Genomic DNA, 27,327 nt, shown 5'->3' on the forward strand with positions numbered 1-27,327 from the left:
GCGAAGCTGCTGGCCACACACGGTTCGCTGTCGATCCACTCTCTACGCGCACCGCTCTCCAACGATCGCGCGCTCTACCATTTCCTACCCCTCTGGATCGATAAGATCGACGTGATCGACCGACGTCGCTCTCGGTGATCGCTGGGGAATCGAGGATCGTGATCTGGGATCGAATGTATCGTGTGGTCGTCGTACTTGCTCGTTCGTAATCTTGTTTTGCATATAGTAGCGCGAAGAGAGTCGAGAGAGAGCGCGTGCAAGTTTACTGTCTTGTTCGGGGAGAATGATCTAGTGCAGCCGAGCTGCTGTTTCTGCTAGTGGAGAACTGTGTCGCTCGGAGAGATATTCGAAGGATTTCAGCCGTGAATACGAGGTTTATACTGTTCCTCGCTAACGGATCATAAGTTGCCGGGAGTAAAGCGTAGACGGAGTGAAAAGCGTGCGCGTATGTGTGTGCGTTCCGCTATGACCTGCTACGATTGAGTCTATTGTGACGCACTTTCGTACTGTCCCGACGAACACGTAAGTACCCATCGCTTCCGGTTGTGGACATCGCTGGTGTAGCCGGTGTCTTTATTACGCCACGCGGATATGCAGGCTTCACGGCTGATGAGCCACTCCGCGCGCTGTCTATGCGAGACCTCGTAAGCGAGAAGATTGACGCCTTACGTCGTGCGCGATATTAGTTTTGAATCCTCCTCTTGGGGTCACTGATCTCTGACTTCTATTCAAGCCTCGGTGAAAATACAGTAGCGTGAGTAATAGGACTTCGTGTATAGGATACATCGTGCATAGGGTGTTCGTGTATTTCGTAATAATTCTTTAATCATTATTTGCCCGATAATTTGATCGGTGAATGCAAACTCTGCAAACGTTCGACTAAACAGTATTAAACGTTTATATAGTTATGCTGCGGTAAATGCAATATCCAAGCGCGCATAGCAATGCACTAATAACCAAACGATTATTACAATACGATTTAATGACGTCGATATGAGTCCCAGAGGACGTATCCCCGCGACAGTGGTGATGGAAATGCATCCACCATCCGACGGCTGGTATGATGAAAGAAAGCATCCCTTATACGATTTAAAACCTAGCAGAACTGATAACTGAAGAAAGCTGCGTTCGATTGCTTATCAACCAGAAAAACGTATCGAACGTCAGGCGAAAATAGGGCAAAGGAAAGTATTGCTTTCTATGCTGGCGTGCATCACCTTAATTAAAACCGTTCTATTGACGTGTCGAGGCGAACTTTTTCTCATTAATCCCATTTCTTCTGAGTTTCATCGGCCAGCCACCGCTGCTCGAAAGTTCTCTCGTATTGAGTCATACCTTCCGAGCTTAATCACCCACTGTTCGTGTTTCGGCATTCCCATGCGTTTAGCCCCTCGATCAAAGCACCAGCTGAACCTTGTGTAACTTTCGTCGCGTTCCAACGATGCCGAGCAAGCTTCGAATCCCGTCGATAACCGAACCCACAGACTGGATGGGTGAAATCTCGAGCGTGACATCGTTCGAATTAGACTGCACAGCTGACAGAGGGAACTGAACCGGCAGATCCCAATATCCTAGAACCTCTAAGATATTTAGATACCCTAAAATCGTCCGTGGAAGACAAAGGATACGGCTTCGATATCCCAGCAGTCGAAGGAACCTAGAACCACAGGCCTGTTCGATACGTATTCCACGTATCAGAGGTACGAAACGCCAATGCATTATGCCGAGCACGTAGAACCGCGAGTATAATGCAAGATCGTCGCCGGATAATTTCATTTCGCCGAACAAATTCTCCCTCGGATATTACTGGCTTCCCCTGCACCCTCTTTTTATTCGCGCCAGAAGAAAGGGAGTGGGCGGAACGATGCTCGAGCCCCGCAGCCACCTCGTCGGCAGCCGTCGCGAACGAAAATCCCGCGAATCGACGTGTAATGATATTACACGCCATAAATTTCGCCCAGCAATGGCGTAACTCCCGAACGCGACTCCGCCCGCGTCCCGTCGCGGTCGAGGCCGCTCGCGAGAGAATACTGAAGGCGGCCCGAGCGATATTGGAGCGGTGACTGTTGGGCCCCGCCATAATTCACCCGTTATTAGATTTCGAAATTTTGGCAAGCGAGTGGAACGGGGTCGCGTACGGGCCAACGAACCGATCGTAATTAAGAGCAGAAAAGCGAGGGGGTCGAGCCAGCGAGCGATCGAGTAACCGAGCGGAACCGAGGCAGTTTAGGCGCGGCAGCTAGGCCAACCGTGAGCTTCCATTTCGTTCGAGACGTTTTGCTCCTGCTGCAGTCCCGCGGCCTCGCCACCGTCGTGAAATCTGAATTTCGTCGAGGTAGGATTGACGGAGTATAGTATAAAGGGGAGACAGGGGGAGGGTGGTCGCTACGAAAATCCTATCTGAATGTATTTGGATTCCTGCGGTCCTTCGTATCTCGCTACCGTCGTCCCTTTTCCCATGAAATCTTTAGGGAGGAAATGTGTCAGCCTCGCGCGAAATAAAACTTTATTCGAATTCGCGGGCGTACCGTGAGTAGCGAATACGGGACGGAGGATGTTCGAAGATTTGCTGGGAGGAAATCCTACGATGCATTATGAATTAATGCAGTAACATAGGAGCTTTTGCTTTCTTTTGAATGGGGAGAATCCGAGAGAATTTCTATTACCTTTTCACATTTTGTGCATGTCTGCTGTAGTGTATTAGGTGATTGATAATATGTGGAAGGGTATGATTTCTGAAGTAGTAGCGAAATTCCGTGGTTCCATTGTGAGAGTAACTATTTCGTGGAATGGAAATTGGACTAGTAGGCTAAAGTGAATTTTACTCTTTTTTTCGGAGCAAGTAGGTCACTTAACATATCGCTGTTTCTTAATTACTACAGAAGTACTTAAAAAATCCATATAATTGAACGATAAGTCGGGCCTCGTTATATGGTAACTATTTTCGTGATTACCTAGTACCCTTATCTGTTGTTGCAGTTAATTCATACGTAACATGAGGGAAAGTGATTTACTACACGAATTTCCTAGCGATTTTCGATGCTGCTTTATAGTTCACGGTGAACAAGCCTCGACGATTTTCTATGACAAGCCTAAATTACCGACGTACGTACAAGAACATGCAGCCACGATGCGTCTAAATTGTCTGCTGCCTGCATATAATAGCGATCACAAGCTTTTGTGCACCTGCGGCGTTTCCATTTTGCGAATGCAAAATTTTGTACTCTTCGATAATTCCTTAATTCTATTTAAAATAGATTGTCAAAATAAGTGTGAAATTCTGACTTGACATTTCTTAAATTTATTTCGGAATATAGGTATTACATAATTATGTAATTTATACAAACTCAATGCTCAGAACACTCGGTAGAGTCTCGCGTTAAGTACTTAAGTTAAACATGGACGCGAGATGAAGTCTCTCGTTCATTATTTATACAAACTCAGTGGAAGTAGTTTTCCAGGAAGATTTCGAAGAACTTATTATCCAACCCAGTAATTTACGAAAATCAATAACTCGATAGTTAACCATAAACCTAGAAGGTTGACAAAAATTATCGTCCTCCTTAAGTGGCAGACAATCGATAGTATTCCCTTGGTTCCGCCTTTATCTGAAAATTTATTTTGCGGTGGTGAAGCAATTAATCACTAGAACCCGTGAAAGAAAAAGAACGCTCGCCCTGAATCAGGTGATCGGTTCATCAATAACACGTACTTTGCAGACATTGTTTAAAGAAGAGGAACCTGCATAATACTTAAATCACTCTCACAGTAAAAATCCACCGCAAGTTTACAATAGAAAACGAATTTTCACTGAGGCAGCATTCGCAAGTAGAAGTGGCCAACAGAAGTCCGACGCAAGAGAATTAATTCAATAAAGTCAATCAGCCTGTAGAAACCAGGCTCAACGATACTACTTCATGGTAAAATATTCCCCACTTTACTATTAATTCGCCCAGCGTAATACCGACACCGATTACCTGCATAATTTAAAGCACCCCCCAACTATTTCGCACCAAAATCGCTCCCCATACATCACGAACCACAAATACCTCGTTCAACATCTGAGAATTAACTAAACTCTGTGATTCAACGTTGCTCGGGGTTCAATTGCGATAAAGATGGAATGCAAGCTTCTGACGCATAAAGGACGAGAGATGAAGAGGCGAACGGAGCAGTTGGAGAGCTTTAGCGAGTCTGGGGAGAGGGAGAACACGAAGTACCGGTCGTAAAGTCGAAAACGTGGCAGGCTGGTGGTATGTGCCTCGGCTGTAAAACATCTTGGTCCCCGGCAGCGGGCGAAGAAATTGTCACGTGAGCCGATAGCAGCCAGCTGTTTAGTGGAGGAAAGGTGAGAAAACCAGCCGTCGACCGGGACCGCCCCTGATTTTTGCGAGATTTAAATCCTTCGGTCAAGGGGCTGCGCGTCTTGGAGAGCTTCTCGTGACGGGTCGCGTTTAAGGCAGGACGCTCGGCGATGGGGGACACGCGATCCCGTCGTAAACGAGCAAGAAATTTTTGACACGTTTATCTTTGCCCCCGGCCCTTTTGTTGCCACTGTCGGCTAACGGCGTGGATATAGCCTCGTAACGAATGGACAGATAAGCGACGTAATTTATAACTGGACACCGAGTATTCTGTGGGATCGATTCAGTTTTTAAATACGTAATTGTTGAGAGCCGAGAGCGTCGTGTTCGAGCGATGCCGCGCATTGATCGAGCGTACACAACGAATGGGAGACCTCTGTGCGTTCTTACGAGCGTCTGATAAGAGATAAGCACGTAAAGGCTGAGTTATGTTAGGCGTTACAGAAAAGTGTCTAAATGTTGTATAGTACGTTTTTGTTGTAGCGATATTAATGTCTACTTGTTCATATGATGGTTGGCAATACTGCTGAAGGGGTGCCTGAAATTAATTTTCGGTCAATATTAATGGTGAAGTTGTTAATTGATTTTTGTATGTGTATAAATGATATTTATTTAAAGAGTGGAAAATGAATATTTTTTTTACAAATATGTTTGTTCACGAATTACAACATTTGTATTTTATATAAGTTTTCACAACCGTGGATTGTTTGATTGTTTCGCCAGTAATTATTTTCCGGTAATTACATTTACTGAGCTTTAAAAGCATATTTTTGATGTTAAATAATTGTAGGGGAAAATAACTGAATCCTGAAATAAGTTCAAGAATTATTTCTCAAGTTAATAAAGCAAGTAGGTGCAATTTGTGCAATTAGTTTAGAAACTTGAACTGACATAGAACTTTGTAAATGGATACTCTTGAATTGCCACACTCTAAGAACTTGTACTAAATGAGCTGACTAATATTCAGGGAGGTTGACCCCTCTCTTCCCTTCACGATCTTCGAAGTAGCTCTGGCGTTTTAGCATTAATTTGTAATGCTTCATAAACTTTGGTTGCAAAGGATTACTTCTGTGTCAAGCAATCGTACAAACAAATTGATCATATCAAGGCTCTTCTCAAATACAAACACACCATTTTATTGACGATGCAATGCAAAAACTAACCTAGCAAAGTCGCGAATTAATATACTGTAAATCATGCAGAATTTTCTAATGAATATTAATATTCCGTACAGAAACAAACTTAATTTGTATACTAAAAAAGTTAATGCCCTGCATAATACACTTTTAATTTTTCTCCGTAACGTTTCTAAAGGAACCACATTTTATACATTCTGTAATGAAAGCATCTACCTAAATAATAAGACACTGAACAGACAAGAACCGAAAACCAACTTACTTTAACTCAAAAGTTTATCCGTACTCGACTATAACTTCGCCCTGTTCTCGTTACACCCATCAGAATGCTGGTATCGTTTTTCAGTCACGAAGTCGAAACCTCGCCCATGTCTCTGCACTCATATCCATTTACTCTGGCTCTCACATCCCGAAGCTAACAAGTTCCTAAATATCAAACAACGCTTTTAACTTACCGCACGTTCAACAGTCCCCCTCGAAAGGGGACGCAAACAACATCGAACAAATTTACCAACGACTCCAGCGGAACAGGGAACTGCCGAAATTCATCGAGCGGGAATGAGCCCGCTAGCACCCTCGTTTCCCCATCAAAACCGCATCGCCACTCATTAACAGCGAGATTCGTTCCCGCTAGCCATCGGGTAAACGTATCGGTTAAAAGTTCGATCTCTGGCTTGTGCAGGGCTCACTGGAAATTTCCCTTTACTGTTCCTTGTAGCCTCGAGCTTCGGGATTAGTTTTCACATCACAACGATTCGTTCCTAATATGTAAACTGCCTCGCATAATTAAGTGCCCTTTTTCCACGATCAATAATGTATGATTATCGTCAGATATTAAAGGGATACTTTAAACAGTCTAGTGAAGGTAATATAGATAGAAAATTGTATAGAAATTTTGAAAAATATCGTCAGATATTCAAGGAATTCTTTAAACAGTTGAGGGAAGGTAATACATTACCTTCCTATCTATAAATAGGAAATTGTAAAAAAATTGAAAAAGTTTGAGAAAGTGGAAGTTGAGAAACGTAGCGATGGAAGAAACTAAATATAAGAATGTGCGGGCGAAGCAGTAACTGTCACAACCCAATAAATGAGTAACCGTCCGATGTCGTGGAAGATCTGGCCCAGTTTCGCCAAGAATCTTCCATCTGTTAGCGGGTGAAAATATATAGCGTTGATTTATTACCGCTCCGGCTTCTCCTTACAAGCTTCTCACCGGCCCTACTGAAGCTGCGGTCTTTGCTTAACATGTTTTCGCCTTCAAAACTCTTGCTTCTTCGCAGACTTGGATTATCGTGGCATCTAACAAATAATTCCAGGCCTGAGTTTTTTCTAATCAAACTTTAAATCCCACTGCTACCTCTGTTTCTTTCTTTTCGAGAACATCTTTAGTGCTCAGAGGGACAATTCACTTCACCTTCCACGTAATATCCTTGAAGGTTCAATTTTCAACTCGCTGAAACTTTCATACTTCACCGACTTTTGTTACACACTTAATTTTACCTTCAACATCGAATTAATAACGGTAAAATTGCAAAAATAAAAAGTGTATCGCAATAACGAAGATTGATTTTAAAAAATTACGATGAAAATTACAGGGATTGATGAGATAACCCTCAGCTGGCGTGACGGAGTCATTATAATCTTCCTCATCCACGGATAATTGAAATTTAAAGCCGATAAACTGAAGCAAGGTAGCTTTCGTACATTAAAGATTTCCTTATAACAGAGATAAATTGCCTTACTGCCACATCTTACAACACTGACACGGTAACAACCAAGGGTCAGGATTGACTGGCTCCTTTTTCTACAAAAATCAATCTTTCATGCATTCTATTCCGCCAATCCAAGTGAATTGCCTTTTCAAACGCCATCTACTGACGTAACGGCCACCCTTTCTGTTCCACCCTTCGAATCCTTTTCGTCCATTCAGTTCTTCCGAATGTTTCCCCTCTGAATTCTTACTCTGTCCTCGCGGCCCTGATTGACGTTATGACTGTTACGCTCGCTAAGTTGGCCTGTCGCCAATCAAAGGTGCACGTATGGACCGGCGCATGTACACCGTCGGGCTTTGTGCGAGAAACGGAAGTCGTCAGAAACTTCCAGTTGGCACCGAGCAACCGAACATCCTGCATGCAATTACCCGCGACGCAAGCGGGGCGGGATCCCCGCGCGTGCAAGTTGTAATCGTTTCACGGTGCAGCGACTTCGAAAACATCCGGCGACGGAATCCAAGTCGTGTCGAAACCGTGAAACATGCCTGCACTTGAGATGGTAGTGTTTAGGGGTCGTTGATTGGATACTTGCTGACTGGACGGCTACGTTGTTTGGGCGCCGCAGGTGTGGATGGTATTCTACTTCGAGTGGAGTGAAGTGGGATATCAAATGGAATGTTCGTGTAGACTGGAACATGAAGAAGTGCTTCTACGTGGGAGAAGGCAAGCCGAGAGTGGAGAATAATATTTTCTTCAGGATTTTGGAATATCTGGTAACTTGCTGCGTATGCAGACGTGGTTCCACTGAGAATGAGACGAATTCTCCAGAAAAATGTTTTTGAGGAACAAATATTTGGGTTTGATAAGGGGGAGGATATAAGTGTAATCGAATACTGATCACACGAGTATTTGAAGCAGCAAAGTGCTAGTTCGCTTGTTGGGAAATGAATACTTCAGGAGACACGAGGACGAGCACCAGACAGATATTCGAGCATCGCCTAATAAGTATTTCACTATTTGATGAAATATTTCTTGATCTCCTACAGCAACTGCCTTCCAGAAGGATAAAGCAGAAAAGTAGAACACCTCTATAAATAGTCAGACATGCAACACGGATAATTCACATCACAGATGAGTACAGTATTACATTCGAAATCGACGTATAAATATCGAATAGTCTTTAATCGAATCTCTTCCTTATTAATACCAAAGTCTCGATATTGCTTTTCCATAATAAAATATAAACAATTTAGCACTCATCGTTGTAAACCAGAATATAAAGCGTTTCCCATCAAAGCATAATTGTAGAATACACTTCAGCCTGTGTGTCCTGAAGCTAATTTAAAACGTAAAAGGCTACACCCTGCCACCCCAAACGTTTTCTATAATTTGATTTCATCGTGGAGTGGCCAGAGCGCCGTCAACTTATCGAACACAAGCCTGAACGGAACAATGTAATCCGATGATTTTCCAGGCTTGTTTTAAGAGGTCTCCCTGCACAAAGTGAAAGGGAGTGCAGGTATTACGGAATCGAACGGCTTCGGATCCCTCTGAGCCGCGCTGGATTGTACACTTTTAGCCTGGCGCTAGTGGGTGAGCGGCATTAAAAGGGAACGATATAGATAGATCGCCTGGCGTGTTAGAATGCGGTGCAGGAAATTCTTCGGCCTGGCTGCAGCTCCACCCCCGTCGGGCACCTTCTGCCGGTATTTCGCCGTGAAACGGTACGGTTGGTGAGCCGAATCCGTGTTCTAATCATGATTCTTTTGAGTGGAGCACACCTCCGCTATTACCCTCCCCTCTCGCCGCGAACCCTCGTGAATTTACTGCAGCGCCCCTAGTTAATTGGACAACTACCCCCGTGAACTATCTGCGCGTCGTGTAACGTCGTTTTTAGCCGGAATTCCTGCAGCAACCGGCCTTCTCGTTGTTTACGTGCCACGTCGTCGGGAGACTTTATCGCGGGAATATATCGACGGGAATAAACTTCGAGTCGTGAACCGTGTTTTCGATTAAATCGACATAAACATCGCCCGATGAAAATAAAGTTCGCAATCGGTGACAGAGTCGCGGACGCGAGTGATCCAATGTTTTCGTTCGGCTTTTCCGCGGTTTTCCCCCTTCTTTTTCTGGCAACGTTTTCACGCCAATTTCGCGCCGCGAGCACCGCCACGCTGGCTCCTGGTTCGTCGCGCGAATATTCACGGTGTTCCGCTGCTAAATCAAATATCTCTGCTCACTCTGAACGAGTGACAATTGCGTTGTGTAGGGTCGTTGATGCAGCGTTAGCAATTATCGACCGATCGGTGGTAACTGCTGATGGGATTGGCGATGATATTCTTGGAGCGAAATTTGATGGGATTAAAAATTCACAAAGGAGCACTGTTTTCATCCCTATCGGATTTGGGGGAAGGGATTCGGTAGAATAGTAATTTTAGTTACATTTAATGAATTGTTTTCCTGGAATTATTGTGTTCACGACGGCCATTTCGTGGGCAGTAGCTGAGGTTTCTACAGTATTAACTTGCGAAAGTACATCAAGATTAGAGAGGGACTTGGGGAAGTTACTTGGGCAGGGTACTTTCCTTGTTAGTATATCCCCCATTCTAGTGTCTCGGCAATCTATGTACAAGAAGGTATTTGAGTCCCTTAATTAGGAAGTGGTGTGCGCCCAGAATTTAGAGACAAGTTTCATCGAAAAATAACAAGCGCGATCTAGAATATTCTAAACGGCTCAAATTTCACGCAACCTTGTTCCTGGATTTTTTTATTTTGCGTTTTTCACAATGAGTCTTCTAAATTTGAGTTTCACCAGATTCTTCACACATCGAAACGAAACTAAATATTCTTAATCCAAGTATTCACATGTTTCACCGTGGCCTCTCTCCAGAGTCCACAATATTGAATCCAAAGTAACGAATGCAATTATACTCGTAACCATTGAAGCTTTTCGTTTTCGCCTGAGCGAGAATCCAGATGTGTTTGTCTATGGATGCAATTTAGCTTAGTACGATTCGATATTGCCGGAGATTTTCTGCACCGTAATGGTGCGGTAAGTCCGATGGTCGAAAGGGTATTCGCGGCATGTCGATATCAATCGATTAATACGGTAGCAATAACCGCGAAATGAAGATGGCAAAGTAAGGGAAGGGATGGGAAATCCCCTTGATAGAGGGTTATCGTACGAGGAGCGTGAGTTAGGAAAAAAGGACGCATTAGCATCGGCGGAATCACAGACATTAGAGAGATGAACGCTTTTTCGGCAGTGTCGCGACGATATTGCCTGTTCGAGAATTTATTTCCGAGTCATTTCGCGGCGGCTCTGGCACGTTTTATTGTCGCCCTGTCGTCCTGCATCGAGAGCACTTATCCAACGAACGCGCGTGTAATCCAGGCCAAAAATAAATTAGTAATAGTTACAGGCACTGCAATTAAAAGTTTCGACAAATTGCAAAGGATACAGGAGGAAAGCGCGACGTGATCACGCTGGGAATTGTGAAATAGCTCGAGGACAGTGAAATAGAAGAATGGGACATTCAGTTGGAGAAATATATAGAATGTTGTAGTTTCAAGTTCCACGTAATTGTCTTGTTTCCCTTTATTCTGTAGGTATTCTGGATTTTCCAGATTGTAGACGTACATGCAAGGGAAAAACTTTTAATCAGCCTCTTGAGAATCTTTGATTCTTCTTATTAGTTACACTTGTATCTGTCGTACACCTTGTAATAACTTCTCTAACATTATTCTTTAGCATTTTTACAGCAACTTTCGAAATCGTTGCAATGAAAAGATTCCTAAAATGGAAAAGTAAATGCATTGAATTTCTTTAAGACTAGTGCCACTTATATTTGGACGAGCGAGCCAATTTTGTAAATTCGATTGTCATTTGGCAAGAAATGTAATTTTAAGTAGAAATTCGTTCGATTGCCCTATGAAATTTCGATCAGGACGATCAATGACGATTCCATTTCGCCAAGTGTGGAGGCTGCGCAATAACCCGTCTGTCTTGTCGCGTTCCTATTCTCCCGTTTCACAGGAAATTATTCTCGGTTAAATTCTCCTTAAGATATAATTCCATCGCCTTAAATCAGAGCATAAGACAACGAGATAATTATACCGTTTGCACCGAAATACCAAGCACTGCGGGCTTATTTAACAATGAGAGCCAGAGACGCCATTTAGCTAATGTCCTCGACGAAGATTTCATTTCCGTTAAAATTTGTCACTGAATGTTCTTATTTTAAAAGCTGCAAGTATTATATATTACAGCGAAGGGGAGCGCAAATCACAAAACTGCTCTTAAAAGTCGTTTCTCTAATTACAATTATAATTTGATTCGATGCAAAAAAACAGTACAACATCGAGTAAAAATGTTGGAAATATGACACTAACGAAGTACTAAATTAATATTCCCAACGTAGCATGTAGGATATTTTACTCTTTGTTCTAATAAAGTTCAATAACGACTCGACACGGTACACGAAATTTTCTATTAAAATATATAATTCTTAATGGACATGTTTCAGAGTAATAAATAAAGTAAAATATTAAAGGAACTTGTAAACCCGTGTATATATAATCATACAATATTTCTCTTAAAAAATTTCCTCTTCTCTCGTCAAAGAGACCAATATCTAAAATAACCATTTATACTTTCAAAATGGTCAAAGCTTGCCTTCAGCAAATTCATACACTTTGGAGGTATTAGTTACGATACTGTAACACGGTTAAATTAATTGACAGAAATTAACATATGCACGGGCGCGCGTTTCAAAGGCATGAGTACACGCACAGACGACGCGACGTATGCAGATGACGCAAAAAGGCAGGTGCCTCGGTAAAGAGAGATCTGTTTTGCGTGGAGTCTCGTTTCGCGTAGATCGTAAATCATACAGGAAGTCTCGACGGTTTTTCGACACGCTTAGAACGCCTTAAAAGTAGCCATTAATTATCGCGGCGTGATCGTGTGCGTGGGCTGGCCCTAAGCGTGTGCTCTGCTCTCGCTGGAAGCTCACGTAAATCTCCAGTGTACATCTGTCGCGGTGCCAGCCACGTTCGAGGAATAAATTCGCCGGTAAAAAGAATCGTAACGGGGTGGCACGCTGTACGTGCGCCAGCTAGAAATTAACGCCTGTTGAATGATCAAGGCCGTCTGTATTTCTTCTTCGTTTCTCCTTTGAATGCATTAGCTTGTTCCCCCTCAGCTGCGCAGAGGGCGGATTTCGCTCTTTGACGGGCACCCGCTAATTTTGATAGCGTTATCTTTGATGTGGTTCACCTACGCCTCCTGGCATCCAAATATTACAGGGTGTAATACCAGAGAGCGTTGATAGCTTCCTTCACTTGCGATAGTGGCGATTGTTTAATGTGTTATGCAATCCTCTTGCAAGCTCCTTCTGTCCCTCCTTCTTTGACTGTACCTAGATTATAATAGCGTTAAAAACGATTAAATCCCTATTACACTGTTGCTTATATTTCGCTTCAGATAATCTGTATCAGAATCTATTTATTCTGCGAAATATCTACGTATTATTATAGACATACTAATTGCACCTGTTTCAAGATTTCTCCGCTGTTGAATCCACGATCATTTTCCATGAGATTATTCTCCAATAATGCATCAGCCCCTAATTCAAAGCTAAGCTAGAGAACGTTCATAATCTCGTTATACATACATAATAACCTAGATCAAGGCTTGATGCTGCAATAATCTCAGGAGTTCTTACAGTATTAGACGTAACGACTGTTTTCGTGGTACGTATCGCGCAGTTTACTCTAATTAGTCATGCTTGACTAATTAGACGACTAATGATGAGCGGCTCCCGACGTATCGTAACCCTGGGAAGTCGGTGTACAAGGACCTTCGAGTTTTACCCCGAGATTACGTACTTTGTTCGAATCGAGTCATTGGGGCCAACGCGGCGAGTTAATAATGGAGTGGAGCGTGATCACTTCGACCGGAACTTTACTGCTTTTCAATTGAGAACCTGACTGGATTAAGGGACGCGACGCGTGCGAGGGCTTTTCCATTTACTGAACCATGACGCGTTTGCCACTCGACTAACCGAATATGGTGACGCTGCACCGACGATGATCGCATGGCGGAAGCATATGGATCTTCGAATACGTACTCGAAGACGCATATGTATGTTTGACAATATGTTTCCCATGTTCCGGTTACGTATTTCACGTCAGGCTATTCGGTTTTAGTAGCAGTGGGACTTGAAACTTTGAGCATGAAACGTTCTGGGAAGTCTATTTAGTTGTTCTAAATTAGATAGTTAAAACGTAGGAAATTTGAGGATTTGAAAATTTGAAAATGTTAAAAATTGCGAGTTTTAGAATTTGAAAATTCAAAAGTTTGAAAATTTGAAAATTTGAAAATTTAAAAATTTGAAAATTTGAAAATTTGAAAATTTGAAATTGATCATTTCAAGCTAATTAGTATTTTGATCGCAAAGCTACATAAACAGGCGGTAACTTTTTGCTCCTCTCTGATTACAATAACGAAACCCAGTTATCCAGGATCGTTCATTCCGCATTTAAACCAAATCACGTGTGGCGGTTTGAATTTACTGCTCGGAATTGGGGGGGTACAAGAAAATTCGAATGAAATTGCGTATTTATCGGCAGCGTGTTCGCGCTAATGCACGTATTTCCGTGGCGACGCGGAACCTCGATAATTTCTTTCCGCGGGAAACCGTTTCAACGAGGATAATGCAATCCACCAGCCAACAGACATTGCTATTTATGTATTTTTCGACACGTGATGGTATCACACACGATATTCAATTGGTCGACTTACTGTCGTTTCGGGAATGGACAACTAGCAGTATCGTTACACGCGCAGGGCGTGTCTGCACGCGAGTTTACATAGGAGCTTGATGATTCTGAACTCATGCAAGAACAGTAGCACATATGGCAGTAGTCAGACAGCAAGCCAAAAAAGATGACGGGCGAACGAGCTAGGTATTAATTGCGTGGTTCGTGTTCCGTATCTTCCCATTGGCTAATGCATCGCTGTTATGTGAACAGAAACGCTTGTGAAACGGTACTAATGACACTCTGTGTGGCCCTTTTGAGTCTTCTTCAGTGTTTGTAGTTTATCGACACGATTGCACCGATACTTCAGCTTAAATCTTCAAAGGACACGGCTGTGTTTGAACGTAGTGCAGCCTGCGCTCTCAAAACACGTCATGGGCAGTAACGATCACTGTCATACTGTGTGTGGGACTTTATCTGATCGGAAAATTGGGGTCTCGACCCAAGATTAACTGTGGCGATTCTATGCACCGTGGTATTTGCACCTGACTCGTTTGCTTTCGTGCTTCGTGTGCTCTTAATAAATGCACAAAAATTAATAGTAAAATAATAAGCTTTTTCTATATAAAATGTAATTTTCCATTTAAATTAGAATTCCTTTATTATTGTTAATCACGAGAAAAATTCAATATTGTTCGTTTGATCGTAAAAATTTATATCAGTAGAAAGCTGATATCGCGATATCAATTTAGATACATGTAAAATTATAATTTATGATATATTTTCGTTGAAAAATATGCTTCGGGATATTGGGTTCCCGGAATATTTATTTGAAAATTACATTTTACTCTTTTTGCATGACTTCACAATGTTTGTTACATGCATACAATTTTTATTATAATATAGAACTTTAATTGGAAAAAATAAGCTGTTACTAATAAAAATTCCAATGTTTACAGTACTACAGAGTTACAAACGCACATCATATCGGTCAGGCACACGTATGTCGAGTTTATGTGACGCTTCGTGACTAGAAGTTCACCAGTTCATTTTAATTTTAATCAACCTAGTTAACTAGCAGATAAGTAAATCTTTTTTTTCCATTAGCAACTGCTGTGTAATTTTCACATGCAATATTCAGATATCGATAAATACCTCTCCACTTAACGTGTAATAACTTAGAGAATTCGAAGTACATGTACTTTCATTCACCGATACTTACATGTGCTTGAAAAATTAAGGCATAAAATAATCTCCACTCTTAAATCCACGTATATTTTTTCAAACGACCACCAATCACATAAAGGATTACTAGTTGCAATTGTTATTTCAATTGATATAAAGCGCAGTTTTAAGAAGCGGCACGAAACAACTAAGAGAAAAAGAGATAGGTTGAATTTATTAACTAGAAGTTATAGCGAGTCAGAGAGGGTAAACGCAGATGATCTTTACTGATTATCTGGTTATAAAGGTAGAATCCATCGGGGGTAAAAATTTGAAATAAAAAGGTGGCACATGGTCACGAAGGCTCGTTGGTAATTCTCGTAGATGAAATCGCGAGGGGATAACGCGTTGGAAATAGTAGAACATTTAAACTCTGTGTATCGAGTTGCTTAACACTTATACGTGTTGAAGTATTCATCCAGATATTAAATTTCAGTCAGCATTTATTATTTAATCCGCGGAATAGATTTAACTTCAATTCTTATTCACTTTAAGCTAGCCTATGTTTTATTTAAGATCCTGATATTGATCGTTCAGTGAGGCTGGAGATATTTGAGATGAAATCCGTTTCAGAGGATTGAAATTACATTTTAACGAATCTCTAATATTTGTAAATTTGTTCCACTCTTCAGGTTGAAAATATTATTCTATCTCCACATCTTAATTTCATTTGGATTATCACAATTGATTTACGTCACGCCACGCTCCGCGAGTTCGATCATTATTCATTTACCCCGTTGGAAATGTCACTGCTGTTTGCTCCTTTTCAGTACAATTTATTCTCAGCGTTGCACATTTATACGCTCCGAGCATTGCGCCAGGTCTTTGTTACATTGTTATATCGTCAAACAATTCGTAACAGACGTTATTGGTCCGTCTACGTTTTTACGACGTCTCGCAGTTAAAGAAGCCCTGTAAACTCTGTTTTACGACGTTCGTTTCTCCAGAACTAGGCCTCAGACAAAATAGTTTTGCGCAGCACACAATCTAGATTTACGCTCTGAAGACTTTTATTTCTCATTGGCAGCTTCGTGGTAGCAATTATCCTATCCCCTTCAAATACCCTGCAACGGTTACTCGCCTCCAGCAGTACCCTAAAATAGAAGGGTTGGTCATGTTTAAAGGTTTGGCAAACGGCCAGTTATTGGAACATCACCGTAGAATAGTTTTCTGAAAATGAATTTATGCTAGTTAACAGCCATGTTACTTGGTTGCAGCGAAACGCCAATAGTGGTGACACAATTACCTGTAAATGAATTCAAACTACAAACAGTGCCTTGCCATTAGCCAGGCCATAAAATTAAAGAAACAGTGTTATTCGTTATATAAGTCAGCACATTTAATGCTAGCCTTCCATGATCAAAGTCAAGAACCATCCCTTTTATTTCATGCCACTCACATCCCAACTCACCCATTCTCAACCACGGTTACAACGCGAAGAATTACATCTAGGATTAAAACTGGAAGCTGGCGTTGTCGACAGGCTGTCCCGTGAAGGGACAGGTTGGCGATAAATCGCTTTCGTGAAATTTCATAAGGATCAAGTCGCGACCCGCGCGTATCCCGACTCCGCGAAATTATGTTAATCCTCAAATCGCGGTTCGAATGACAACGGAATTACCATTGTCCCGGATAAAACGTTCCTCCGAGTCGAACCAGACGCGAGCCGACTTCGGCCGACTTTTCAAGCGACCATTACATGATTGCAGATCCAATCCCGGAATGATGATCCGCGACTATCTGATGCTGCTCTCGTGGCTATGCGCGGTACAAGGGAAAACAGGTAAGTGAATGCTCGTATACGTGACTGTGCTACTTTCTCCCTACGCCACGAGCACACGTTCGTGGCGTGCGTCACGCTGCCTACACGGTGGTTGTCAATTATTAAAACGACGAGGTACTTTTGTCGAAAGTGGGCCGATGCCCTTTTAGGAAGATGCCAGGAGAATTTATTCGGTAGTCGTGTGCCTGAAGACGAAGGGGTTAACGTGTCTATCACGCAGAAGCGCTAAGTACGTGGTTCGATAATGTTACTTGCCGATGACGAGAGAGTAATACCTTCCACTAATTTTCCCAGCCTTTCATCTCCTGCAGTGAGGTTTTAGGCAGACCTTATTCTTGAACAGGGGAATTACTGGTACGCTGTTACTTTTTCACCCTCATTATTATGCAAGATGTTCAACAACAGGTGTCAGAAGTTTGAGGGGATGATTCTACATGGCATAATAAGATGAAAATGAAGAATGATGAAACTGCGTATCCGACACAGATGAGATTTCGTTTCCGTGTTATTAAGTAGTAAAGATGTACCACTTTAGAGAAACGTGCTTGCCTTGGGACTTCTTCTACTGCTGCATTAGCCAGACCAGGCGCAGCGCTGACAGGGGAATAAGTCCTTAAGTCAGACACATTACTAACGCTCGAAGGTGAAGCATCAAATTCAATTCCTCTGTTCATGATTTCTATTTTATTTTGGTATGTAGAACAGCTCCCTCAAGTTTCTGACGCTTATTACTTTTGGATTAATGTTAAAACGGGTCATTAGTGACTACATAATTTTTAAATTAATAACAATTTAATTTCCACTTTCACAATTTTATAATGACCAGTAATTGTTGAAAGTTGTTAAAAACGAGTATCTCTTACTTGTCTAAAATTCCCCTTTTCTGCTTCATATTCAAAAATGTAGTACCAACAAAGCGTATAATTAAATTAAAAATTTGACACAACACATTTCTCGCAAATGAGCATTAAAAGGAACAAAAAAGAGTGATAATGAGGCATGAAGAATACTGCTCCTAATAAAGCTACCATTAATTCCAGACGCCGCAATTCGCCGCATCAGAGACCTTTAAACAGCTTCCTTTATCTGAACAAAAAATACTCGTAAAGCAAAACAATTACAAGTCGCGTGCCCCTTTGCATTCGTATCTCTCTCACTCCGGCCGCTCCGTTTTGATACATTCCGCCAGCATAGTCGCATCGATCACCGTTCTAATTACCTTGCGAAGTGGCTCCGCCTTGTTCACTTTCCCACGGAACGGTCCGCGCAGTTAATTCGAAACAATCCACGTTGCATCGAGGAGAATGGAGCCCCTTCTGCGAACCTGCTCGCCAGCCTGGAAACTTCCGCTTGCGACGTATCGCTTCCGCAGTTCCTTTCTCAACGGTGCGCCGTGACCGTCTCGTGATCCTGAAAGCACGCGCCGCGCCCGCGACTTTACATCAATTCCTCGAGGCAGCCGGGTGGCAAAGTGACGAAAGGGATGCAAATGCGTCGGGGCGCAATTAGTGGTCGAAACGCGGAAACACCAGCTCGTTTCTCTGTTTGCAGGGTATTTCTGGCACATCACCGACATCCATTATGACCCGAAGTACACCGCCCCCCAGGGCAACGCACCGAGCAGTAAGTACCCCTGTTACACACCCCTGTATAGAGCCCAGGCGAGCACGCACGCACCCTTGTCTCTCGACAGCCAGCCATAAACAGTCTCTTTTGTATTCAGTCTTCGGTGTTCCATGGGTCGAGTCTATATGCTCGATTCCCGCAGTATTTACCGATCGTTTTAAAGTACCTAGCGTGTCTGGCTGGCACGATGCTTGCATGGAATAGCGATACTTTAAATTGCGTCCTGCAGTCGGGTGCAGAAAGGTACGTCTCAGGTTCTGCGACGATGGCAGCGGGAATGTATGTTCGCGTAGCTGTGATTGATATCGCAGAACAGATGGAAAAGTATTGCAGGTCGAAAACTTTTCGTTCCTGTTCTGTTTCATTCTTCCATAAGTAATGAGGATTTTCTGACAGACTGGTACTTCAAAACAGAGGTATTTCTTTAAAATGAACATTGAAGAATTAATAGAAAAGTGACTGAAGGTTAAAACGAGACAAAAGACAAGTGTACCTATAATTTCATAACATATATAAAATGACTTAATAAAATCACTAACTCTCTGCTTATTACACCGATCCTCGGATATCTTATATTAGATCTTCCCATAAATACTACCGCTGAAGATAATCTCACTCCCAAGAAAATCAATATTTAGAATTACACTTAATTAGTGATATTCAGTACATTACTCCCTGAAACAAATTCCACTCCCTTGGAACAGATCATAAAATAAGAAGCATCACCGCTCATGACACGACGTAATATAAATGCAGCTCCAACGTACACGCGAAGTAGAAATGAAAATCCCAGCTGCGTGGCGTCAACTATTAACCACTTGGCACTCTCACAGCACGTATGCTTTTCGACCGAACGCTGGCACAACAGAAAGCTGAAAGGCCACTCCTTCCCCGTGTCTCTGCCCTCTCTTCCATGCTTCTTTTGTCCCCGTGTTCTCGGTGGCGTTCACCTATCTCAGACAACTGGTTCGGTCGTGTTTCAGTGTGCTCGAACACGAGGAGCAACGCCGATAGCGTTCCAGTGAGGCTCGACAGAAAGGTGGCTGGCGAGTTCGGCGCTTACTACTGCGATTCACCGTGGGCCTTGATCGAATCAGCCGTGAATGCGATGAGATCGTATGGCGGCGAAGGAATCGAATTTGTCCTGTGGACGGGGTAGGTACGCTCCCTGAGAGACTGGTTGGGTGGCGAGGGTGGAATAGCTGGTCTCCTCATAGTCGATTAAATCGCTTTACCACCGGATAAGAATCTTGCGAGGAATTATGTTTGCTGGACGTTAATTGGACGGTAATCGCGGTGTAGGAAATTCATTTAACGAATCTTAAGGGGATTATCGGCTCAGAAGGCTGTCTGAACGTTTAAGACGCGTTTGATCGGCGGGCGATAGATTGTTTCATTGGGAGGGAGTTCGCTCTATTATGATATTAAAGACCTCGTGTAATGAAATTTCTGAAATGAAATTATTTTAAGACGGATGAGGAAATGATATTTTTAGAGACGGGATTATCGAAAATAACGCGAGACGGAGGTCTTAATGGTTTAAACTGTCAGGTATAATAGAAGCTCCCGAATATAATGGGTGGAATAATAAATGTAGTCTTAATTGGATGCCTGCAAGTGGCATCTGTAACATTGTTCTCGAGTGAGGCACATCTACGGAAACTAGAGCCCCAGAGTAACCATTACTCAGAATAATCAAATAAATTGTTAATTTCGGGTAGATGGGCATAGTGGTTTAACATGATACTACTAAGCGATTAGACGAGCAACGAATTGCAATTAACGAATAATTACACGGACGCTCGCGAGCAATTAGTAAATTGGTCAGACAAATCACCGAAGATTGATCGATCTTTAGTGCGAAATTTCGAGCATTAATCCGATAATTGATAATCCGCGAACTCGAGGAGCAAGAATGCAATGGGCCGTAAGGATTTGTGTTTACGCGACGCGACATTGATACAGCCGCGTATCCTGTATAAATTAATCCGTACAAATTGCTAGTTTAATGCGGTTTAATCAATTCACTGGGTGAATCGCGAATGTTGGTACACTTATGAATAAATTCTCGGAGCTGTCGGTCATTTCCACTTTGACGCATGAAATCTAACGAAGATTGATGAACGCTAATGTGATTCTATTATTCAACCCGGTTTTTACCACTTCTTCTCGCCCATTAAAAGAAAATAATTGAAATGAACGAGTCGTTTCATTACAGTAGATATAATATTCATTTTTTAAATGCATCTCGCCACATTTCATTATTCTTAAGATGACGATCGCATTAATAAGATCATTCTTTTTTTCGAATTATCAGGAATATTACATATACTTACATACATATAGCATTTTAGAACATTATTTAACACAAAAAGTAATAGTGGAGGATATTCGTATCTGTGAATTACCTATAACGTATTTAGGATCTAACAGAAACGTTTAATGAACTATAAATTGCTGTAATTCAGACATAGAGCCTATTTACAAGTTAACAAGTTGAAAACTCAGATATCAAACTAGTAGAGTTTATACCTGGTCGATTCTGAGCTTTCCGGTGTTCCGAATACATTTCATCAATATCGTGTTTCATCGTCAACTTATTGCACAATGTCGATATTGCACGTTTGCACGAACAACCTACATTTTTCGGTAGAATCACACGCGAGCTTTACAATTTCCCAAACTATTTCTCGTTATTTATAACTTTCGAATATTTGAACTTTCAATTCAGTTGCGTGCTTGAAACTGTTGTACCCGAAGCTCTTGGTAAACTTTTGTGAATATAAAAAACTGGAAAAATGTAGAGGAACATTCCATAGGGTTAGTTAGAAGATCTGCCTTTTTAAATTTCTGGAAATGTTTTTTATAAAAATTAAAACTGAAGTTATATATACATAATACTAGTAATTTGTAGTAGCTATATGTATATACAAGTAGCGAAAGAAAGTCAGCTAATTGAATTAAAACACGTCCACTTGTATCGCGAGAAAATCCAATCTTGAATGGCTTCGACCACGACTGCAAAAGCGTCCCAGTAAATAGCATTCTGAACTTAACAGGTTGCCGATTAAGTTGTAGCGACGCGTATATTCACGCGATACATGCTACTTCTCTGCTACTTACTTCTCACCATTTATCCCACTTGGCTTATAAACTTTCCCTTCTTCCTGTTCGAAGTTTCTCAACATTAATCTCATAATACACACAGCCTCGGCGAGGAAACGCGAATTCCTAATTTCGACAAGATTCGACAGCTTTCGACAATATTAAGAGCCGCGACGTCAAATGATCGAACCGAGCGAAGTTTAATAATGGGAAAGCCGATTCCCGAAGGGAAAGTCCAGTCCGCCAGGCAGTATAGTCATGGCAATCTTTCAAATGGTAGTGCTTTAAATCACATTTCGAACTTCGCGCGCTGCTGATTAAATTACATGTCACGATTTTATACGCAACAGCCACGACTCCTCGATTTCATTTCTCTCAATTCATGCTGTCCAATTCCTCAGAATTCTCACTCAATTTCGTGTATTAAATTGTCATCCTTAAATCTCGCGTTTTTTCAGCACAATTTCCAACTCATAAATCTACGGAGACTAACTTATTTTGTCAGTTTTTTGTTGTCTTATCTCATGTAGTATCCACATGTAACGAGAGTTATTTTTAAAACCATACAAAGTTACTATAGTATTAAACAAGGCTGTTTTAATTCATTTCTTCATTCATAGCATACTGTTTCGCCAACGACTTATTAATTCTTAAGTGGTGTCACGTGAAGGAGTAAAATAATATGTGTGACAGATCTTCTGGGTTCGTGTTCTTTAAAACCATTGCAATTTTAACAAAACCTACTCATTTATCAAATCCTGTGAAACATTTTCTACAATGTGTTTGTTGGTTGAAATTGTGGTGAACACTTGCGAGCGTCAACACGTCTGATAGCCTTTAACCAAATAAAAGGTGGAACTCTTGTCTGCGCAGCCCATTAAAGCTCACAATGAAGTGCACGTGCGCGCACGCATTCCTGCGACGCCATCGTTTCTTCGTGTTTACCAACGAATCGGAGTAATTCTCGCAACCCTCGTCCGTATGTAACCAGCACTAACGAGGTTGTAACTACTTGTTGCAGTGACGCTCTGACGCGCACCGCCAGCATGAACCCCGAGCTGCGTCTGCAGTGTTTGCGGAATTTGACCGATCTGTTGTCCCGCACGTTTAAGGAACAATTTGTGTTTCCGGCGCTCGGACACGAGGACATCGGGGAGAGTTTCTCTCAGCTGGCCGATCTCTGGCAGCAATGGCTGCCGCAGGAGGCTTTGGACACGTTTCAAACCGGTGAGTACATCAAACTGCTCTGATTGCATCCTCCAAGGGATTCAGAGGCACGGCCTCTGAAACGTGTTTTGTGACGATAAACGGGGTTACGGAAAAATACGGGTGTAGGAGTGGACTGGAAATGTGATTTAGGGGATTTCTTTCTAGGGTATTAAGTACTTGCGCTGGAATGACTTAAACTTTTATAAAGTTGCAGACAAAAATTGCCAGTAACAGTTTACGCTTTTCAACTTAACGAGTGGTATCCCCACTTCAGTCTGAGCAACTTCTTCAAACTTTCAAATATACAAAATTTCACCTATTTAAAATTTCAGATATTCAAAATTTCAAATATTCAAAATTTCAAATATTCAAAACTCCAAATATTTAAATTCTTAACTTTATAATCAGTCAAATTTTCAAAGTCTCTGAGCCTATTCTGAATTCTCAATTCTAGTTTCTGAAACATACTCGTACTCCATAATAATATATAACTAACGAAACAACGAAAAATATTTCTTAAACTCAATATGTATCCCATTTCAAACCCCTTGAAATGAATACAATAGTAATTCATCGGGTGATTCCAAATGCTTGTTACAGCCGGTTATTATACGATAGAGCAGAGTTCAGCGAAGTATCGAATCATCTTCCTGAACACAAATTTGTGGTTGAACACAGCCGACAGCCGAATGCTGTACCGCACAGGGAGCAGCGCGATCGATAACACAAAAGATCCTCACGGTCAGTGGTCCTGGTTTGAGTCGACCCTCCAGAATGCGCGGAAGAAGAAGGAAACGGTGAGCTCGATTCTCCTCAATCTGTAATATTAACTCGTGAAGCGAGATGTTATCGTGTATTGTTGTTCTTGTTACTTTTCCCCGACTAGACGGGGCTCGGCAAACAATATCCAGCTGCGTCGAGTTATATATCATCATTAAACCCGGCGCTTCGTAAACTTCTGTTTATTCCAAGTATAAATCGACGAGGCTAGCACGTCGAATTTTACCCTTTTACTAAGTTTCCCCGGGGCAGGTCCCTTTTTAAAAGTTGCGCGTATTCCGCACGGCGGGGGAGCAACAGATTAATTCTCTCGCGAAGTTAAAATAGGATTCTCCGCTCTTATCGCGAATCTTTCGAGTGCTCTTGATAATTTTACTTTAGTTTCGAAACGTGAACGTCGAGTGTCCGTCGTTGTTACGTTTATTCGAGTACTTCGGAAAATACGAAGTCACGTTTCTTTTTAATTTACCATAATGGTTTAGAAACTACCAGCTCCTCGAAAAAAGATCACAGAAAATATTTCCTGGGCCTTATGCAGTATTCACGCGTTTCCTAGGTTGTATACGGAAAAGAAATTAATGAAAAATTATAATGTGCTTATAATTAGCACAGACGAGAGTTGCTTCCATGTTACGAAGTGCACTGAAAGGTGTGGTTAAGGTAGTAAATGTTGGAGGGCGATGTGGATGAGGTTTAAAAAGTCAGCAGATGGAAAATTCTTTCACCAAAAATGCACTGCTGTAAATAACGCACTTGCAACTATTACATTTGTTGGAAATTTTTCTGGGACACATACAGGAATTATAATTTTAAGTAAAATTGCTTTTGAGAGTAACTTTTTTATCTAAACTCTACAAAAATCTCATTAAAATCACCCCATTTTTTAAAACAATATTATTCATAATCGCGTAATCCTGGAACTCCTGTGCAAACCTAAAAAGAAGGGCTTTCCATAAAGAAACAAAAACTGTTTTATCATTTTATAGACAGAAATAGGTCAAGAAAAATCAATGCTGTACCCGCATTAGATGAAAACGCAGGTCCTTAGCATACTGCTCCAAAAAGGAATGATTACATACAACGTTCTTTCCGTTCTCGATGGCAAGCTTCCTGCCCAATCTTTCGATGCATCTAATATCCTGGAACGTGGAATAATAGTCCAGGTTTCCATGGTTCTTTCACGCGATATGATAGAAAGAGGTGAATCAACGTTTATTATGAAATTTCTTCCCGAGCTGCCTGGCATTCCTCGAGAAACTCCCGCGACTAAGTGGCGACTGTAAACTTTTAATTGCCATTTCTTTGAGACAGCCCTCTCATTCGAGTATCCTTGGACAGAAAATGGTAGAAGGAGAAAAGAATTCTCCAGCAAGCTCAACGATACGGCTCGTAATTGTTCTCCCTTCTATTATCAAACGTTACATCGCGACGCAGACGTGTTCGTTAAAGCAGGAAATTCTGACGAACAAACAAAAGTGGCAAGGAAGGTATGGGCCACGTGGCGCGAACTGCGCGAGACGGGGTATTATTTGCCCGTTCGCGTTTCCCTTCGTCGCTGGATCCACTCGCACAAAGGAGCGATACGTCGTGCCGCTGACAAAGGGTGCGAACGTTATTGCGAGTATCGTAAGGTGAAAGCGTAACTGAGCTGTTAAGTATATTTAACTTGCAGAACGGTTCTCTCTTTGCTCAGCAACGAGTCCCGATAATTAAAGGGATCAAGGCAGGAAAACGCGTCTGGTACACGTGTACGCTCGTGAAACAACCCAGCGAAATCTGAATCAACTGGAAAGGGATAGAGAGAGAGGAGAGAATCAGCTTGGCGACAGCCGTTCCGCCCGTACCTCGCGGAACTTTATCGGCGAAATGTCAATTTCCGGGGATGAAAATTCTACGGCGGCCAGTATCAATATCAACGTCGCCTCGTTTCCTCCGTTTCGCTCTCTATCCCGATAAATTATTTACACGGGATGCAGTTAGAGGGATGACAGGCTATCAGTCAATAGAGCAACTTCCAGCGAGGGTACCCTTGGATGGGGGGAGCATTATGGTCTGAAAACAGCGGTCGAATCCGCTTTCCCTGCGTCGGGTATGGGGCTGTGAAGGAGGCATTAATATTCGACATTGTTCGACAGCTCGATGATCGCGTTGCGCCGCGTGACACGTGGACTCTCCTGGGGTTACATGTCTTGATGAAGGGACTAGGTGCATGGAAATCTGTGAAACAGTAGATATCCTTGCTTTCTACGAAATACTAGAGTAATTGTTATTTTAGTTGGGGATTCACTTCTGAATAAAAATATGTTACGATGCATTTAAGTGGTAGCTGACGCGGTATAGTATTCTGTTGAAGGTGCAGGGAGTGTTTTCGAGTTTCAAGTGACCCTGTTACTGGCAGGGTCGTGTTACAGCAATAGTCTTCCGTTAACTGATACCTTTTCACCTTCGTTAACTCAGGAAAATCTATCGTGGTTAAAAGTGGTCGAGTCTTCTGTCTGGGGTTGCCTTCGTCGACGAAAACGTAGATAGTTTAAACTTTGTACTAGTTTCGTGGGGATCTGGTAAAAAATAGACAAGTAAGTTTTCCATATTGAGTGGCTTATTTCATGCACCAACTTCGTCGCTTCTGCATCTCGAGGCTGATCGCACGTGTGCTGAAGATCGTCGACTGTTGTTCTATCTTGCTCCCCCCAATTCATTCTCCTCGTCGAATAGTTCGATCCAGAAACTTGGTCGAGCGTGACATAATTTGCTGCCCTCCCTTGTTGAACCGGAAACACACGGGCTCCTTCGATGTTCAGTTAAGGCGAGACAATTGTTACTTGAACTACTCTAACTTGATATTACTTTAACGTCTTAGTCCAACGATTATTTGAGAAGTACTAGAACACATGTAAACTCAAATATCTTACTTCCTTGAGCAATATCATATAAGAATACATAACAGTATATAATTTAAACATCGAATATATGAATTTTTTTCAGTTTATTAATTTCAAAGTACAGACAAAACTTTTTCCATATTTTCGATAATGAGTTTTTAATTATTCCATTCGAGAAATTGGAAAGTAAGGAAAATTAATTTCAACCCAGTTTTACCCGGCTCGATATTCCTGTAATTTGAAGCATTTACATTTAGCTAATAACTCGACCTTATATCCGCCAATCTTTTACGTTGTTATATTCCTCAAACTTATTATAACGATCAAACTTAGTTTTCAAAGGTGTTGTGTTCCTTCGGACATTGTGTACACACAGCCTAGATCGATATTTAATATCTACGGTTATAAGTTATGAGAAACGGTATAAAAACTAGCGCAGACCAATAAGCCCCAAGTACTTAAACTTGGGTCGAACTTTAAAAACGAATAAGGTTTCAGAGCTTCGTAACAGTGCCTTGCAAAGAAACACCCTTAACCGATTTATCCAGGAAGTCAGGTTCCCCTACGATAAGTCAAAAGTAATACTCTTTCTGATTTTCTGTCTTTCACAGATACCACCCTCAACTAGCACAAAATACTCCATATATACAAATATCCTAGATTCGAAGGAATTCGAACTATATCTGACGATTACTCTAATGCCAAGTCTACATGAACACACATGCACAGAAGAGTTCATCA

The 27,327-nt window shown here is 41.8% G+C and overlaps 1 protein-coding gene across 3 annotated transcripts in view; it reads left to right on the forward strand.

The window, feature by feature from the left end:
- Window positions 1-27,327, forward strand: part of LOC143183792 (cyclic GMP-AMP phosphodiesterase SMPDL3A) — a 36,142-nt gene continuing 8,815 nt past the window's right edge. Inside the window, exons 1-6 of one of the 3 annotated variants that reach the window (XM_076385512.1) lie at window positions 1-522; window positions 16,911-16,984; window positions 18,536-18,607; window positions 19,594-19,765; window positions 22,737-22,942; window positions 23,525-23,721. In XM_076385512.1, coding sequence (XP_076241627.1) covers window positions 16,924-16,984; window positions 18,536-18,607; window positions 19,594-19,765; window positions 22,737-22,942; window positions 23,525-23,721 — 708 coding nt within the window. In that variant the 5' untranslated portion in view covers window positions 1-522; window positions 16,911-16,923. Of the gene's footprint in view, window positions 523-4,291; window positions 4,349-16,910; window positions 16,985-18,535; window positions 18,608-19,593; window positions 19,770-22,736; window positions 22,943-23,524; window positions 23,722-27,327 lie in introns of those variants that run through there. The other 2 variants (XM_076385513.1, XM_076385514.1) reach the window with 2 other exon arrangements.

The sequence above is a fragment of the Calliopsis andreniformis genome, chromosome 9, assembly GCF_051401765.1.
Source record: "Calliopsis andreniformis isolate RMS-2024a chromosome 9, iyCalAndr_principal, whole genome shotgun sequence".
NCBI lineage: Eukaryota > Metazoa > Arthropoda > Insecta > Hymenoptera > Andrenidae > Calliopsis > Calliopsis andreniformis.